Here is an 18,940-nt window from a genome sequence, read left to right on the forward strand (position 1 = left end):
TATTTAAAGCTTACAGAAGGCTGCATTTAACTGCTGCTATGTCATTCCTGCAGTATTTCTGCAGGTGTTTTGGTCAGTGCTATTATTTGTAATATATTATTTGTAATCAGCACAAATTATCTGTCCCCATATGATAAAATCCACCACCCCCCCTGATTTCTTTTTACAACTCGAGTACTGCTTAAAGGAGTTGCTCAGAAATGCAATTAATATGAAATTACAAATATAATTCAGAGACTAGTTTATTCTGCTTCGCTTCTCCCTATTGTTCCTGTTTGTGACTTAGTATGTACACAAATATACACGGAAGTGGATCTTTTTGTTCTTGGAGTATGTCGGTCTTATGCAGACATGAAAGCGGAACCTTGATCGCTACGTCTGTTTCTGTCGGTACTTCTCACCGAGCAGCACCAGTAAATGTCAAGATGGCGCTCCTCATGTCAATGTGAAGTTGTGTGAAATAACCGTGAACAACAGCCGATTTGACTGTTTCTAAAGACAGAAAGCGTCTTCGGATGGTAACACAGACAGCATTTGGATTAGTGAGGTGAACGCGGCTCAACACGGGATGGCTTTCGGGGAACTTAGTCGCAGCGTCCGCTTGTTGTTGGGTCGGATTCACCGCTGCGGTTCCGTCGCTGTTCCTGCAAACCAGACGGGTGAGTCGAGATGAGGGGGATGGCATCCCCCCTGAAATAAAAACGGTCCAAATCATCCCCCTGTAAAACTGCCATCCCCCCTTTCCATCCATCCCTTATGTCATTTCATCAATGGATGTGGTTTTACTGCTATTTCAACATTTAGAGTCATCACCAGAAAAATAACTTATTTGACAATTTTCACCTGTTTCAAGTAAATTTTCACTTGAAATAAGTAGGAAAATCTGGCAGTGGGACAAGATTTATCTTCTCAGTACAAGCAAAAAAATCTTGTTCCAGACAGATTTTTCTACTTATTTTAAGTGAAATTCTACTTGAAACAGGTGAAAATTGAGTCTTGTTTTAAGTGTAATGAGATTTTTTTTTACTAAAATGAGACATTTTACTAGAAATAAGACAAATATTCTTGTTAAGATTTTGAGTTTTTGCAGTGATCCATTTTACTTATCCTGTGAAGGACAGAGGCATATTGATAAGTTCAGAAAACTGTAAATTTTTGTGTTTTGATGTATTTGATGTAAGCCCAGTGGATATTTAAAGCTTACAGAAGGCTGCATTTAACTGCTGCTATGTCATTCCTGCAGTGTTTCTGCAGGTGTTTTGGTCACTGCTATTATTTGTAATATGCACAAATTATCTGTCCCCATATGATAAAATCGCCCTCCCCCCTGATTTCTTTTCACAACTCGAGTACTGGGTAAGTGAGCGACTGGTTTCTCTCGTTTTTGAGCTTCATCTGCCTTTAACGTCACGACCATTAAATGTTTAGCTGTTGTTTTAATGAAAGCTGGTTGTGTCCGCAGCGCGGTGTGTGAGCGGAGCGGCCGCCCGGCCGGAGCCGGAGCCCAGCACGGAGGAGAACGGAGCCGTGAACCCCACGTTTGAGAACAGAAACCCGCGGAACCTGGAGCAGCTGGCGCTGGCTGTGAAGGACCGAGGCTGGAAGACCACGTGGCCGCACCGGCAGTTCTACCACAGGTACCGACTCTGCTGTCTGGGGAGAGGCTTAACGCGACTATGTTACCGCGGTTGAATTGGTTTGATATTGGATATTGGATATTCAACATTCAAAGACATCCATTTAACTTGTGATACATACCACTGATTTTGGTCATATTGCTTGTAATGTGTTCATGGTCATCTAGACTATATATCACAAGAGAGTAATTAATATAAAATCATATTATGGGCTGATTTAATGAGGTTTAATGAATTCAACACCCATAAAACCCATAATCAGTGGTATGTATCACAAGTTAAATGGGTGTTGAATTCATAATATCCAATATCAAACCAATTCAACCGCGGTGACTATGTTTACGTTCAAATGCGTCTCCCGTTTCGGCCGGGGGAACCTACCGAATTGTACCCGTCTTTCCCGCTGTCTTCCCGTATTAGTATTTACCCATACATTTCTCGTTTTATAATATAATCATTTTTAAAAAGGATTATTGCGCCTCTCCAAACTTAAAGGTATAGTCTGTAATCGTATTCAAAAACATTTATAGTTATACTGGGTGAAATGGTCCTTCCATCCTGAGAGTAGCCAGTGAATAATGTGTTCAGAAAAAGGAAAGAAAAAAATCCGACCTCTCTGACAGCTTTAATCTTGTAAAAACTCTGACCAATCTGTTTTTTGCGCACCGAATGGCACGGATTGGTCAGAGGACCAGGGGATTGGCAGGGGGGAAGGAACCAATCAGATGCCTTCATTTTAAGTCCCGCCCACGCCCTCCTCTGTCCCATGCACGCACTCTGCTTCCAGCCCCCGTGTCCGCTTCCCACGGGTCCTCTGTCCCAGTGTAACCCCCCCCCCGCTCTTCCAGACCGACTGGCAACCGCGGCCTGACTTCGGAGGGCCCCCGCCGCTCCCGGCTTCACTGCCAGCTCGCGGTCGGGCGGTCACGTCGAATGTAACGGCTCGCCCTGCTAAAAAGGCTAAAAAAAGAAAGCCAAAGTGCGATTCTGCGGCGCAGGTTGTCCGCTACTGGGGGTCCCCACGGACCTCCAGTATGGGGGTCCGTGGGGATGGAGGCGTCTCCATCCCGGCGAGGGCGGAGAGTGCGGGTGGCGGTGCGCTGCGCTGCCGTGCAGGCTCTGTTGCCACAGCTACGCAGTAGGCTACGCCGTAGCCTACGGCGTAGGGTACGCGGCGACGGGCACCATTCTGCGTTGGTGTAACGCGGAACCATAAATCAGCCTTCAGTGTGTGCTGTTCTGAACTTCTCTGTTGTGCTCATTTTCCTGGGACGTCGGGTCCCTCCGCCAAGACACTACTTTTGCGGTATGTGTTCAATGTTGTGTCTAAAAATGATGCGCAGTGCCCACCCAATCAGAAACGGTACACATATTCTGTGATATTATTTTATATTTATAAAAAAATAAAATGATAAAAAAATAAAGGATCCCCATAACTTTGATTGGGTGGGCAGGACACACGTTTGGGTGGGCACAGCCCCCCACCCCCCCCCCCCCCCCCCCTAAAACCGGCCTCGCCTACAGGTGAATGAGACATGGGGTAGTTTTGTTGAAAATGTGCTGTCCAAAATGTCCTGGAAAACTCAACTCCTGCAAATGCGCGTTCCCCAAAGTTTGTGGGGGCGTGGCTTTGGACGGAGCGCTGACGGGAGGAGGGGGCGGGGCTTAGAGGAGGTGCCACTTTCAAATCTTGCTAGCTCTCCAAAATCAAGGACTATACCTTTTTAATTGTAACTGACCTCGCGCTACTGCCACCTGCTGTAGCCTGGGTGGCAGTTCTCGCGAGGTTAGTGGCGAAAACGGGAACAAACTCGGAACAACAAATCAGAGATGGATGGATGGATGTAACCAGAGAGAAGATATTTCTGCCAAAAAAGCGAACACTTCGTGTAAATATCTCTAAAAATGGGATACTGGATTTACTTTCCTAAAGATCAGCAGGATGGGTGATGTTAGTGTCTCTCACGGCCCGGGGGAAGGAACGTGCGTCTGTGTCATCAATCAGTGAATGCCAGAGAGCCACATGAGTGAAAATGTAAATGTTTCACTTGAAGACAATCAATGAAAACTGAAAATATTTAATATAAATAAATGTGCTTTAATTCACTTTTGTGTTTTCATTTAGGCTCTATTATAGGAATAGCATACATAGGAATTTCATGGTCAACAAAGGTACAAAACAAATTGTAGTTTGCAAGTGGTTGACGGATGGATATTTTAGATTTGTTGTAAATCTGTCTTAAAATGTAATACTTGACCTCGGTTGGGCTGGTTGGACAGTGGGTGGCGGAAGTTTTCCCTTATTTTTAAATCCAAAACTTGACAGGTATGCTCAGGGAACTAAGCCAATAATAACAACCATCATTGTTCCAGAGTATTAAGTGATAAAGTAGTCAATTTTCTCCAATACACACACCGTATTTGGTCTCCCACATTTCACACTAAACGGGTTGACTGCATACCTGTCAAGTTTTTGATTTAGAGATGAAATCCAAAATGATTTACCTGTCAACCACTTACAAACTACAATTATTTCCTCAGAATCTGATAGTTCTACCTTTGTTGACACTGAAATGCTGTGGACATTCCTATGTATGTAATTCCTATAATAGCCTCAATGAAAACACAAAAGGCAATTAGAGAACATTTATGTATTTTAAATATTTTCAGTTTATATACACATTGATTAAATATTGTGAACTAAAAGAAAAGACAAAATGGATTTCAGTAAATAAATGCTCTTATTTTGTTAGTCATAAATTATAGTCATTAAAACTGTCACGCAACTGTAAGTGAACTATTTTGATAAAAAATCAAAAGGAGAGAAAGTAAAAAAAAAAAAGACCAGAAATATTTCAGTAAAGTGCTGAAGTGCTGTACTTTGTTAGATTCCGCCTATAGGATGGAGATCTCTAGCAGACACATCTTAAGTCCTCACACACTCTTCTCCCACTTGATCTTTTCAGGCTGAAGTTCTCTCGCAGCCAACACCATGTGACAGCAGAGGTGTTCTCCTGCAGCTCTCCTGTCCCAGTGCTGTCCTGTTCCACCAGAGAGTGGGCGGTGAAGAGGGAGCTGGCCTCCACTAACTGTGTGGCAGCATGTCAGGCTGTGGGGGAAGTGCTGGCGCATCGATGCCAGCAGGCCGGGATCACCAGAATGGTCTACAGAGCCATTCCTTGGACATACCGCTCGGATGCTGTGAGTGCATACAGGAGGCATAATTACACATACTTTTTAAGTCGTCTCTTGCTTCATTTGATCTCTACTTCTTGCAGGTTCAAGCTTTCAGGACTGCAATAAAAGAGGGAGGAGTCACCCTTAGTGAGCCCAGAAGGAAATATATCGGCACCTGAATTTGTCCATCATGTCATGTTTGATCAATGCTTTGTCTAATTCCCTGCTCTTCTGTCAATTATTACTGTACAGATATTACGATTACCAACAATACAGAGAATGCAAGGAATTATAAGGCAGTTTTTGTGTTCTGATAAGTAAAGTATTTCTGATGTCACCTGGTGTATTATTCAAATGAGAAAATATGTTGGGTTGGAGAACAATCATTTATTTTTCACTCAAAGTGCCTGTAAACAAGAACGAGGTGCTCACCGTGAACAGCTTAACATAAAAAGAAATGGAGAGCTGAATATAACTTACAATAATCACTTCTCATTGTAAGCATGGTCCAGGGCGCAGTGGCTTATGACAATGTGAACAGTGTGTACTGCGGGATTATAAAGTGCGTATTTACGCATTAATGGTTAGCATTATGGTTAAATAAATTAAAGTTTAGCAAATTAAGATTTAGCTTCGGTTTACCTGATGAAAAGTATAACAGCATGAAATGATGTTCCACTTCAGCATTTAGTGACATGAATAATTAGCTGAAATATTCATTGCTCATTAAAAAAAAGGAAATCCTGAACATGTTTGCTCTTACAGGCTGGAAGAAACACAAAAACATGCACCAAGGTCATCCAGCAAGTATGTGCTCATACATATAAACTCAAACTCTGCGTGCATAAATGCAGGCTCTTGAGATGCAGCAATAAAACCAAGAGAGAAACCGTCCAGAAGATGTTCAATATGTGGCCACCACCTCACAGTAAAGTAATTAAAAACACCAGACACCAGGTATGTTTTCATTCTCAGGGTAAAGGCACTCATGCAGTCCTGATCCTGACTTAGAATAAAAATAACATTTGTGTTGATCGTTCCTAACATACTGACGTAAAGGTTTTCCATTAAATATACTCACTGGCACATTGAAATACATCATTTGGCAAACAGGAATGTGCCATAAAACTGGCCATGATATGGCTCATAATGCACAGCTTAGATACATTAAAATCCTCTCATCCAAGAACAACGAACATCAAGAAGTAGCTTCAAAGTCTCAAAAGTTTAAACAGTTTTTGCATAGATCTCTGTGATGTGTTGATGGGACAGCGACAGGAAGCAAGAAGGGAGCCCTGGTCAGACGTAATGGTTTGTGTTAAGATATCTTCATAAACACTTGACAACCATAACACAACAACAGACATCACAATCTGTTATAAGATATCCGGACTTTTACTGATACAGCAATACTGTGGAAAGATCCTCACTGAAATTAACCGACATCATTTTCATGAAGTGAGATGTGCATAAAAAAAGTGACAAAACATGGGTGTATAAAAGCCTTGGCATGTGTCCCTCGTGTGTCATCTCCTTCAGGATTTCCTCCTTGGACCGTCTCAATGGTCCCTCTTACTTTTCTATGCTCCTAAAGTCCATTTCTCAGACGACTTTAGGGTTTGCTTTGGCCTGCGTCTGGCAGACTACGTGGTTCAGCTGGAACATCCACACATCCGCTTTGGTGGGTGAGAGTCTTTCGCCCCTGGCTACGCAACCGCTGTCTTGGAGACCGCTTTGGATTCCCGGGCCACTTTGTAAAGAATAAGGGCAAATCAGAATCAGTTATGAGCTACTATTTATTTATTTTTTTACATGGACTTTTTTGATTGTAATGTACAGTAAGGAAGCTGAAGTAGAAAAATGTGTTTGACCCCAACAGTCTTAAAATCTCAAATCAGTAAAACAAGCTGAGAAACTTTCATCCGAAAAACTTCAGTGTCTTGGCACAAATTATATATTTACTGAAAATTTACTGGTGAGAAGGAACACGATAGATCCAAAAGATATTCCCTTATTTAGTGATACACTCATCCCAATATTCATATATAATTCAACTGGGTTATGATCATAAAAGTGGGTATATCGTTTTCACACACATCAAGCCTTTCAGTTACCCCTGTGTTTAATGAATCTAAGCATCTTCCGGCTTAAAGAGACCATTCCCATCAATTTAGGCACAGAATAATTTCATATTGACTTGTAGTGAGCCTTTGGTTTAACGGGACAGCTGGACCCAAATCATGCAAGCAAAGTATCGCAAACCATAACAGAGCTATTGAATGCAAAGGGATTCAAAGGGGTTCAAAGGCTTCTGGTTTGTCTTAGAAGGTCTCACCTCCATTTGTTGCATTAGAAATACAATGCCTGATCGCCTCCCGTTTCTGGCAGTATTGTAAAATATTCACTATCTATCTAGAGTCTTGAAATGCAAAACAATTACTTCACCTATCAAAAAGGGCATTTCAACTTGGCACTCTTCTATCAAATGCAACACTGGGGTCTAAATAGACAAAGACATAAAGCCATCGTCTGAGGCGTTCACTAGTGTTTTAGTAAGGCAACCACAACCCATAGAAATTAACTTCTGTCAGTTTAATTTTCTGGGGTCCTATAAGACTGTACCAACTCCCTGTCCCTCCACGTATTTTCAATTGTCTCTGAGAATGTTCAGCTGTCTCTTCTCCGATTTCAAGAGTTTTACATTGAAAGATTCAACAGAATAACAGAATAAAAAACAAAAAATGACAAGCAAATTCTTCCCAGATGTCAGCAAAGGGCTTCTTTAAATTTCCCCCTAAAAATGTGCCTTAGATGTCACAGTTTAAACTATAAACACAAGAGCATAGAAAGCTTTGTTTACCTGTCCTTTATCTCCATCATCTAGTTCACTAATGGACTGCATAAGGGAGAAGAGGTTCATTCTGCCACTGCGATTAACACTGGGAACAACCTTGAGATTGAAAACACAAGAAAAATTTAAAAGAGAAATGTACAAAATATCAACAAAAGCAATGTGCATGTTTGTGTATAGGAATAAAAGTGGTTGAGGTGTACTGCTCACCTTGTCTGGTTCATTTAAAGTGACGACAGGACCGACTGCTGGTTCTGAGGGCGCAGAGGACTGGATGGTGTCTGACGTGAGAGCTGCTTCTGCAAACACCTGGATATGTGATGAATAAAGAGTTGAAGCTGAATCTGCAGGGTTTAAAATAACTAATTCTATTAATGACGCAATCACCTCATGGTCTCCCTCAGAATCATTTTTTTCATCTGGATTGTCTGAGTCATGTTCACGTGGACTCTCTGTATCCTCCTCTTCCTCCTCTTCGTCCTCGTCCTCTTCGTCATATTCATCATCATTGTCTTCGTCCTCCTTTTCCTCTCCTGCTTCGTCTGCCTCCTCTCTTTCCTCCTGTCTCACTGACTTTTGTCTTTGGTCCCTTGACTTTCGTCTCCAGAGGGCGCTGTGACGCTGCTGACTGCAAGAGGAAACATTACATGATTCCACATACATATACTTCACAGTAACTAACAAACATTTTTTTATCCCCACAGCTTTTCAGTGTGAAATGGCCACAATAAAAAAATCTGCAGTGCTAAAAAGTGACCTTGCGTTGAGAATGCCGTTGTAGGTCTGCAGCTGCTTCATGAAGCCGTCATTTGGCTTGATGATGGGCCGGCAATCTCTAACGTAGGTCAGGGCCATTTCCAGAGGCCAGCGTTGTTGTTTCATGGCATAGGCCATCACAGAGGACGCAGATCGAGAAACTCCCATCTTGCAGTGCACCAACACGGCCTGACCACTCTTCCTGTGACACGCAGAGATGGAGAGAGAAGCCCATGAGCTCTTTCATGTACTACTGCTGTGGACTAGACTTACAGGCACTACAATTTCAAACTATTTGTGTTGGAAGTACTCCTAGCTTGTGAAACTTGTGATCAGTTCTAGTAAAACTAGCAAGTTTTTTAAATGTTTTTTCCTACTTCCAGACTTCTTGCAGTTTCTTCTTTTGCAGCTGAAAATACAGAAGCCGGCCTTTTCTATTTCTACATGTCAGTCATGATGTTTTGCAACATCAGTCTGCATTTGTTGACATTTAAGTTAAAGTACACCAAATTAGAACGGCGATGGGAGCAATGTGTTAAGGCACTTCTCAGAAAAACAAAATTGCAAGATATAAATAAATATTTAAATATTTCAGAAAGTATTTTCAGAAGGACACTGTATAAGAGTATGTTCTCTTTACTGAAGAACCACAAACAATGAGTTATTAATTTCAAAGTATGTTACAGGCTTATTCGAAGTTTGGAAACAATCTTTTTATATACAGTAAAGTTTTAAACATGATACAGGAGTTTCCTTCATTCAGAAGTTCTGTTTCATGATATTGTGGAGATGTCTGCAACGAAGAGTATAAGCAAAACTACAAAACTAAAAACTGCAGCTTGGGAACATGTTTGGGGGAAAAAAATGGTTGTGCCATGAAACTTCACGACACTTTAGACTGCTTCTATTCCAGGAGCCAATGTTTCAGACGGAGCCAAGACAGGTGTTTCAAAGGTTAGAACAAAAGATAAGCTTATCTACTCCATGTTTATTCAAGACACATGAAGACCGTATCAGTCCTACAAATTAACTGCAGCCAAGAAAGAAGAAAACAAACAAACATACTGTATGCTGATACGTCAAGCCTGTGGTATTACAGGCTGGAGGAAGTTGTGCAGATAAGTACTGCAGTGCAGCATGGACGCTCACTTCAGTAAAGGGAGATTATGTGTGCTAAACGTTTCATTTCTTGTTTTAGCTTCAGGCAAACTAAAGCAGTTGAAAGTAAAATAATCTTCTTTAAAGCTTTGATTTTATCCTTAGTTCCTTTCCTTCTTTCAGCTTAATGAGGCACACTTTTGTCATTTTGACACCAACATGGTGCAGATACAACAGGATTGCACCTTTACAGATGTTACAGCATTACAGGAAAACATCAATTCAGATGAGAGTTCTCATGAATTAGAAAGACTATGCAGTATGTTTTGGAGTGTTTGGTAGTTCCCGTGTACCTTGCAGTGTTGATGAAGTTATATGTGGCAGGCCAATGGGACAGGAGGTCGGTGGCTTCCACATCGTACACTCTGATGTTCATGTAAGTGAAGGACTCTGGGAAAAAGTTGTCAATCTCCCTCGTCACATTAAGAATGTAGCCAATGCTGAAAAATATAGACACGTGGGCTCAGACCCATAGTGGTGACTCACATCCACACCAAATTGAACATGTTATAGTGAAATAAGGGACAGATGTCAATATGCCGAGTCATCAGAAACTTCAAAGACACTAACTTGTTTTTCTGCAGCTCCTCAAAATTAGCTGCATTCCACTCAGAGCCCTGAAACCAGAAAGAAAAAAGAAGTTCAGTCGCAGCTGCTGTGACGGAAGAGGCCAACATAGTCGTCTTCCCTATCACTGCGAACACACATCTTCCACAAAAGGGAAGTCCAAGTCATATGACTACATCATCCTGGTGAAAGCACACTTCCGTCACTTAACAGACAAGAGCAAAAGTAAAAGCTTCTTTCAATGGTGATAATACAGCTTAGGACAGTCTTTGAAGCTGAACTATTACTCACCAGATAAAGGTAGTCGAATATTTTGGAGGGTTTGTCCATTTGAGCCATGGTAACCAAAATCTCATTGTCAATGTACTCCTTGTAAGGTCTCATGTCAAAGCCTATCCTGGTTTCCAGAGCAGAATGCACCTACACAAGTGAAGAGAAAAATAAATGAAACTTCTGCTTTCCAGAAAATCTTCCTTTCCCTACTCGCCCAAATGTCTCACCATTTTAGAAGTGAGGTTGTCCAGGTCCTCAGTCCTCATGATGTCCCTCAGATGCTCTTTGATCAGTCTTTCATTGGAAACTCTGTCTACTGAACTTCTCTCACAACAAAAAATAAGCTTTAATACAATCTGACGTGTACACATGAGCAAGAAGCAATAATGTCAAATTCGCCCTTTCAACATTGATAACATCTAACAACAACAAATTTAACAATATTTGTATCTATATAATTCCATTAACCATCATTCTGCAGGATACAAGCTTTTAAGTACTTCAAAACTTTACTTTAGTCTTGACTTTTGCAGTAGAACTTCAGCCTACTTTCAAAGAGGTACGGTTCTCACCTCTGTCCATCACTGTCCCTGCGGACCGACTCCAGGTCGTTCATGGCCTCCCACTCGTTGAGGCAGATGCGATCAGACTCGATGTGGTGGTGGTAGTGATGGGACCACTCCAGCCCATTTCCTGGGATCACCGCTGCCTTGACTGCTCGCTCACAGCAGCCATTAAGCACCTGCAGCACTGACCTGATAGCAAAGGCATGGGGAGGGGGAAAGTTAATGCCACCATGTCTTTGTGAGAAAACTGACAAAAAAAGAACAATCATAGAGTGACAACAGAGAACGTGTTCATACTTGGCATTAACATGTGTTTTTGGCTATTCGCTTAGACAGGTCTTATTGGAGTGCAGTCTGAGCATGTTCAGAGGTGGTGTGAGCTCTTTTTAAATGGCCCCTTTGAGCAACCACCACCTTAACACCTTTGGCTTGCACTAGGTTTGGCATTTGTGGCTTTCCATTTGTTTTGCATAAAACTCTCAACCATTTTTGCTGGAAATAACATACTTCAAAGTGAGCAAGTTTGTATTTTGTGCATCTAGTTACTAGAGTTGTTAAAGGTAACCAGTTAGTTTCAATACTGAGCTATGTGGATGTAGGTAGGTTAAGCTCTACAAAATTGGAGCCAGGACCCATGTGGTCTGCAGGTCCAGGTGAATCACAAATGTGAAAACCACCAGAAGATAAGGAGCTGTCAGAGGTTTAGGGTGTTGTTGCTCATAAGGTACTTTATGAATTTATGTCCTTGATGGCTCACTGTCACATGACTTTGGTCACTTTTGGCTTTAATCTGGATCAAGGTAGTGAGACAGAGGAGAGGGACATGTAGAAAGCTAACAGAGGTTTTGAAATGACTCCCAGCCTGCTGCAACAAGGACAGGATTCTGTAAACAAGTTGTAAACTGTAACATGTTACTGAGTTACCCCAGTACTATAGTTGTCTATATGGCATTTTTGAGCAGAAATGGCCAAGAACAAAAAAAAATGTCAAGGTGTATCAGTGTCGAAGGGGTGAAACTGTGGAACCGCCTGGATGAGGAACTAAAAAAAAGTAGCTCAATTTATACATTTAAAAAAAATTATAAATCTAAAATAATGGATAAATATAGAACACAAATATAAATTATCTTCATATTAAACTGTCTAAATTATGCAACTTTCCTCCTGCAGCTATCCTCAAATCGTGAGTGACCACATTTATTTTCTTCTCTTCTTTGTTTATTTTCTTTGTTTTGTTCGTTCGTTCGTTCGTTTCGTTTTCTTCTTATTAGTATCTTTTGTTTCTGAAGTCTGCCTTTGTTGAAAAGGATAGGCAAAATAAGCCATGAGGCTTCAGCCTATACCTTTTTGGTCAAAAAAAAAAGAAAAAAAAAAGGAAATGTGTACATATATATAATATATATATTTATACCTGTGTGTATACTGTACATATACAGTCTGTATATGCAAACATCTTAAAATGTAAATGACCAAAACAAAATAAACTAAAAAAAAAAACTAAACTTGTGATTATTTTGTTGTTAACACTCACCACATGGTTTGCATGGAGATCGGCTTGAAAATTCTGGTCTTCTCTGCTGAGGTCACACTAAACCCACTTCAGGAAAAAACAAAAAAAAGGCACAATAAGCTCTGACCATTAACTCAGATGAAAAGAAAGAGAAGGAGAGTTAAGGAAATGCAGCTGATTCTACTGCTACTGGACCAGAAGGCAGTGAGCCAAATAAAGGAGAAAGAAAGCCTTCTGTGTAAATAAGTGATAGTTTTAATGAATAAAGTGAATCATGTAAATGCTTGGACAGTGAAAGGGAGAATACTTTAACACAGTCAGGAGTGTGATCCAGTGTGACGTGGGTGAACATGCTGGGGGAATAAGACAACCAATTAAAGAACCTCATATGACAGAGCATGTGACAGCAAATGAGATAAGATGGAGCAGGCAACAGCTAACTCCTCACACCATGCGAGCTTAACTGTTTTTAGCTCCGTCTCACAATGCCATTCTCTATGTCTTCCTGTGAGTATCAGTATCTCAGGGGCTCACATTTAACTACACACTACCAGTGAGCTGGGATGGACACTTGGTTCTCCTCATGTATGAACACATAGAATCATTAGTGCTTTCAAAAAACGAAATTCTCAATGACATTTTTACACACACACACACACACAGACACAGGGGGAAGCCGACTTTACTTTCATTTCACCAAAAAAGAAAAAAAGAACACACACACTCACGCTTATGCAAATGTCTGAGGGAATAAGCATGTTTTATTTATTGGAAATGATTCTAATCTAGAAATATGACACCGTCTCTGGAAAGGATCCCATACATGAAAGGTGCTGCAGCTTAACAAACTTCCTGCAACTACATTTAATTCAAGCCAACCCCCACCCCACTCTCTCTTACCCATCTCCATCCAGATACACTTGTGTGTCGCTCCATATTGGCAGAACCAGTCCAATAGTGCACTGCTCACTGCAACAAGTAAAGAGATTGGACTCTTCAAGGTTACTACGTTAAACCACAAATAGTTTGAGTAAAAATCTTATCTTGTACCGTCTTAATGAAAAAGAACACCAGCATCTTGGTTACACACACCTGTCTGAGCTGGGGAAATCCATGCCCAACAGGATGCTCTCATCTTTGCTGCCCAGAGTGGAGGTGACAATCAGATACCTGACTCTGACCGTGCTTACAGACTCCAACTGCACCGCCTGCAGGGCAGAGTAGAGAGAAAAAGAGCAGGAGGGGGGCCAAGATGTGTTAAACAAGTCAAGACAGGCGGTGGGATCATAGAATATACTTTTAGGGTCCTTTTAAGACCAAGCCAACAACTGATTTTCTGGGACATCAGGGCTAATGGGGAAAGTCTGTCTCTTGTCTTTTCAGTGTCATATGCTGTTGGTCCAGTCAGACTCTGTCAATATTCTTTTCAGAGACATATGACATTAACAGTGTTATCTTCAATGGATGAAACTTCAGTTCATAAGCATAAATGTGCAAAACAGACCATATTATGTCTTAGTTTAACATAAAAACACAAAAGTGAGATACAGCCATTCGAATACTGAAGACAGAGCTGTTAAGGGCCAGACTTTATACAAACAGGTTTTGTTATTGTTTTCATTTCTACCTTCCTGAAAAATGTAGACTGCTTTCTCGTGCACTTCAAAATTATATCCTCTGCCACAGGAAGTTAATGCTTTAGTGTGTTCAAGTGCTTCATGTTTCACTCAGATGCCAGTTATGTTGGGAGATTTTTTTTTAACAGCTGCTTCTTCACGTTAGTTTGGTGTATCAGTCTTAAATGAAACATTTTGGAGTCTAGAGCTGCCGAATAAGCCTGTCTGCTTGCATTCATTTTTAAACACTCCTGTTAGATCAAATCAGGAAAGAGAAAGTTATATTTATTTATAATGAAATCAAAAAATGGCCAATGTCCACATGTTGTTACCTTATAAAATCACCATGTAATATAATTGCACAACATTAAAACAAAGGTTTGTTTGTTGTTGTTTTTTTAATATATTTCAAACAAAGGATAAGCAACATGCTTTAAATTTGTTTTATTCTTTTTGACCAATTTGAGTCAGATGATCAATTAGAGTAGGGAACAGGAAGTGAACCTAAAGAGACAGGAGTTTTTTGTTTTTTTTTGGACATTGAATAGTTTAAACCTATTCTATTATACTACCAAAATATAATGAAAATAAATGAATATAATATGGACTTTTTCATTATAGAAGAATTAATTACTTTATACCATGAGGCTATTTCATTGACACCGATCACAACACAGGGTCAATTTGTGCACCAACATTTACTCTTCAGATCTTCATGCAGGACAAACAAAGTGATATTTTCAAGTTTACTAATATGCTTAACAACAAGATGTAGGTTTGAGGCCTCACCAGTTTGATGGTATCTTCTGGTCGGAGCTGTTCAAACATGGCATGAAGGTGTTTGTGCTGTGTGTCTGATGCTCCACCGCTTTGCTTAACCGGAGAAGATCCAGTAGGTGAAGCATCGTCATGGAGACCCCCACTCTTACCATCCTCCAGGAGAAGGACTGCCCCTTTAACAAGGGCAAAGCTCTCCCTGGAGACGGACAAAAAACCAGTCAGTTTAGTACTGCCGTCATCAAGATTTTTTTTTTGTTAGGAGTATAATTAATGACATTTCAAAGTTGACATTGATTTATATCTACCTTTTTTGAAGTCTCCCTCTTCTTTCAAGGCTTTCATCCTTCAAAATAAAATAAACCACAAAATTATACCATGAAAAAGACTGGAATATGAAAATACATTCAGTTTTTATGCAAAAGTAGTCAATTTAACAATGCTGGCTGTAGATTTTTCTATACATTCTAGCAGACTATAATACTTCTGTTTTGTATTTGTAAAAAACAATGCATGTCCCTAAGGGGGAATAAGTCCAACTCAGGGTTGCCAAGTCTCACACATTTGAGTCATACAATTCAACAAGTTCATACACTTTTAATTAATAAAAGTTAAGACATCAGGCCTTGAGCCATAAAAACTTCCAATGGGAACATCCAACTCTGCTGTCATTAAAAGCTTCAAAGACTGCAAAAAACTCTTACGACACACAGCAGTCATAACCTACACACAGAGACAACACAACCTAAGTAACATAACACAACACACACATTATTGTGAGCTTGCCGTCTTAAGTACAGTTTTAACAGTTGGTATTTGCCTTAATTGCTTTCTGTTAGATTTGCACATTGTTTTCATTTCTATATTTGTTGGTCAGTGTTGAGTCTAAGTAATATATTGAGCTTTATTTATTTAATTAATTAAAAAAAACAAAAAAAAAAACACTGGTACCATAATAGCACCCCCAAAATGTTTTTGATTTGATTTGATTTATTTTATTTTTGTACATGTAAAAAAGAAATAACACTTCATGAGGAGTTTAAGAAAACAACAACAAAACAAGGAATTTCAGCCTTTAAAACTTGCTAACTTGATTTACATGTGCTCAATATCATGTTGCATGTTATGTAAAACTTGGCAGACCTGTGCCTCAAACTGTAATCCAATAATTAAGATTATACAAATGCAAACTTTTTATTCATTAACCCATTCATACTTCTCACTTCCTAAAAGCTTAACATTTTTGGCATATGTGGACAAAAATGGAACAAATGTTTAGTACTTAAGATGATAAGCAGTAGAAGTAGAGCAAGAGAGACAAGACGAACACATAGTGATTTGTATTCATTGCTAAGTGGGAGCTGGGGATGGAACCAAGCAGATTAACAGCGAAATTATAGACAAATAAACAAAGGAGGAAAAATAATCCCAAGAGAGAAGTAGCAAGCGATAGGAAGGCAAAGAAACTTGAGACAGTAGCATTACCTTTTACGTAACTGACAAGTCCAGACAGAGTCAAGAAAAAAAAAAAAGTAAAGAGAAGAGGGCAGGAGCCAGGAGAGGAACGATGGGGGGGAGGAAAAAAAGAAGAGAACACAAGTTAAGATAGTTGGGTTACGCGGATAGATTGCGTGACAAAATATGCAAAGAATGTGATCTGGGTTGAGACTTAAGTAATTTATGGTTTAGTGGACAATGATAAAGAATGGAACAGAAACAAAGCCTACGAAATTATTTTGAGGATAGAATGACAGAATTACAAAAGAGGAGATAAGAGGCTGATGATAAGGTGATTACATATATGAACGCTTTTAACATCTATAGTGAGCACTTAGAAAGACAAAGGGATTTATTTCCTGTAATTAATGAAAATGCTAGCTAAATCACAGCATCTGTGACATGTTTTCCCTGCAAGATTATCAGTGTAATCACATCCCTGGCAACAACTGGGGGAAAAAACTGCCTCGTTATCTTTCAGGCAAATGTGGAGCTGAAATCCAAAACACATTCAGAGCCATGTGTTCTTCACACAGACCTCACAAGTGACAGCACAAGCATCCCAGAGACAACATTTGTTAAGATTAACTTAATATCCGTGGATACAGTGCAAAATATTTCTGTACAAGGCCTGTGGATGACTGGACTCACTGGAGCAGTAGAGATGGAGGGGAGCCTATGCAAGGTCAACAGAGCCATTGCACAGTAAGGGTTTCTGCTCGGTCTGCGGCAGGCTAAGACAGGTTTTGCAGGTTCCTCAGGAAAACAGCAAGCTGTGAGCGGTAGTTTTTTTCTGTAATAACAAAACAGATATTTCTATGAGATTACATCTTATAAACAAGAGTTTAAGGTGTTTGATGTATAATCCAGGTAGGGTTAGAAAATATGAAAACATATCCAATCAAAAGAACAAAACAAATCTGATTCCGTAAATGTTAACTGATTAATTTAAAACACAAGCAGGCATTTATTTGTGAACAAAATGTTCAAGATTTGACTTTAAGAATATCTCTCTGTGAGGCACAAGGGTGATTAGACAATGCTTGGTGATTGTACTGCTACTGAGCATGCGGTCTAGTCAAAGTTTTGTTTTGATCATTGTTCATTTCACACTTTTAGAAAATATTATACTTAATAATTCATAGTATCAAATACATTTGACCAGCTGTACCAAAACTTTCCATCAACCCACATTGATCCTATTAAAAGTTGCATGGGTGGCTGGAGGTGATGCCACCTGTCAAAAGGCACACACTGGACATGTCACCGTCATCAAAGACAAAACTATTCAATTTAAAATGTATAATTGGAACTATATATTAATAACCAGTTTGTTTTTCCATAAATGTGACGTCTCCCATCAAGAATAGACATATTTGTACTTGTACCTATATATGGTCATGAAACTTTATCTCCTGAGGGACACGATTAATATTGTAAATAAACATAGTCTATAAAAGAAGCATGAAAATTACAACAACAAACAGAAGCTTAAAGACAAGAAAGTATAGATATTGTCAGATAGAGTACAATTTTGTTTCCTGGTTAATACATTCAGGCATAATGGTTGGTAAATGGTCATTTTACAGTAGCAAATATGTATAAAACATATAATGATAGTAGTCTGCGCAGCCACAGACCTAAGAAATAAAGTATATTTTAAGAAAAATTACCCCCAATGAACATCTGTATACTGAGATGAACAGTGTTGACGCCTATATTATATGACAGCAAATACGGTTTCACTTCAGTGCCAGTAAAATACTGACTTCGCTTTGTTATCAGGTCAGGACTCATATAAAAATGTTTTTAGATATTGACTAGCGTACCAAAAAAATAAATAAATGCCTGCCGCAGGTCATTACTGCACCAAAACAGACAACAAACCCCCGCCCTCTGTTAAGGCTGATTTATGGTTCCGCGTTACACCAACGCAGAGCATACGCCGTAGGCTCTGCGTCGATTTAACGCGGAGCCATAAATCAGGCTTTTAGCTGCAAGCAGCCCGAGCTAACAGAGGCAGCCACCTTTGCTGCCTCTCATCTCTGCAAACATGGGGGTTGTATGTCTGTACCGTAAATAAGTTCATCTCCTCACCTTCCCAGAGCGGGTGTTAGTGTGGTTTCCTGCTGGGCGCTGGTTGAGTCTTGTTCCTGCAGCAGTGACAGCAGAGTCTCCAGCAGCTGCTGCTCCGCTGGTCCGAGCAGCGACTGAACTGGTGACGTCTTAAGCAGGAAAAACTCCGGGAGCACGTCCAACATAAATAAAATACCATTCACGTCCACGGTGACTTAAAAGGAAAAACTGAACTAAAGATTCCTCAGTCAACATCTGATCTCAATTAAAGTGCAAAACTATCAGAAGCAGTCTGATTTTTTTTATTATCACGTGATATTGCTTATGATCAATTAAAGATACCATTTCCTTTAAATAAAAAATAAGTATCCTAATACATGTCATACAGGTGAAAGAGAAGAAGAAAAATTAATAACAAAGATAATGAGACATACATACCGTATAACAACAATAGATTAAAAAAAACCCACCAAGAATAT

General features: G+C 39.9%; 2 protein-coding genes across 2 annotated transcripts; one reads left to right on the forward strand and one right to left on the reverse strand.

Annotated features, from left to right (window-relative positions):
• Positions 1-400: 400 nt before the first annotated feature.
• On the forward strand, positions 401-5,151 carry mrpl18 (mitochondrial ribosomal protein L18). Its single transcript, XM_061725212.1, has 4 exons — positions 401-659; positions 1,463-1,637; positions 4,604-4,838; positions 4,916-5,151. Exons 1-4 carry the CDS (start codon positions 569-571, stop codon positions 4,991-4,993), a joined length of 579 nt encoding a protein of 192 aa, XP_061581196.1. The 5' UTR covers positions 401-568; the 3' UTR covers positions 4,994-5,151.
• Positions 5,152-5,186: 35 nt separating this feature from the next.
• Positions 5,187-18,598, reverse strand: si:ch211-203d1.3 (protein phosphatase Slingshot homolog 3). Its single transcript, XM_061725211.1, has 17 exons — positions 18,483-18,598; positions 17,037-17,178; positions 15,197-15,234; positions 14,901-15,087; positions 13,588-13,703; positions 13,396-13,464; positions 12,517-12,582; positions 10,992-11,174; positions 10,647-10,740; positions 10,438-10,566; positions 10,150-10,196; positions 9,873-10,019; positions 8,423-8,623; positions 8,053-8,293; positions 7,876-7,974; positions 7,675-7,764; positions 5,187-6,564 (listed from the first exon to the last, which is right to left on the reverse strand). The coding sequence occupies exons 2-17, from the start codon at positions 17,082-17,084 to the stop codon at positions 6,427-6,429; spliced, it is 1,893 nt and encodes a 630-aa protein (XP_061581195.1). The 5' UTR covers positions 17,085-17,178; positions 18,483-18,598; the 3' UTR covers positions 5,187-6,426.
• Positions 18,599-18,940: the final 342 nt, after the last annotated feature.

This window comes from Cololabis saira, chromosome 7 (genome assembly GCF_033807715.1).
Source record: "Cololabis saira isolate AMF1-May2022 chromosome 7, fColSai1.1, whole genome shotgun sequence".
Taxonomy (NCBI): domain Eukaryota; kingdom Metazoa; phylum Chordata; class Actinopteri; order Beloniformes; family Belonidae; genus Cololabis; species Cololabis saira.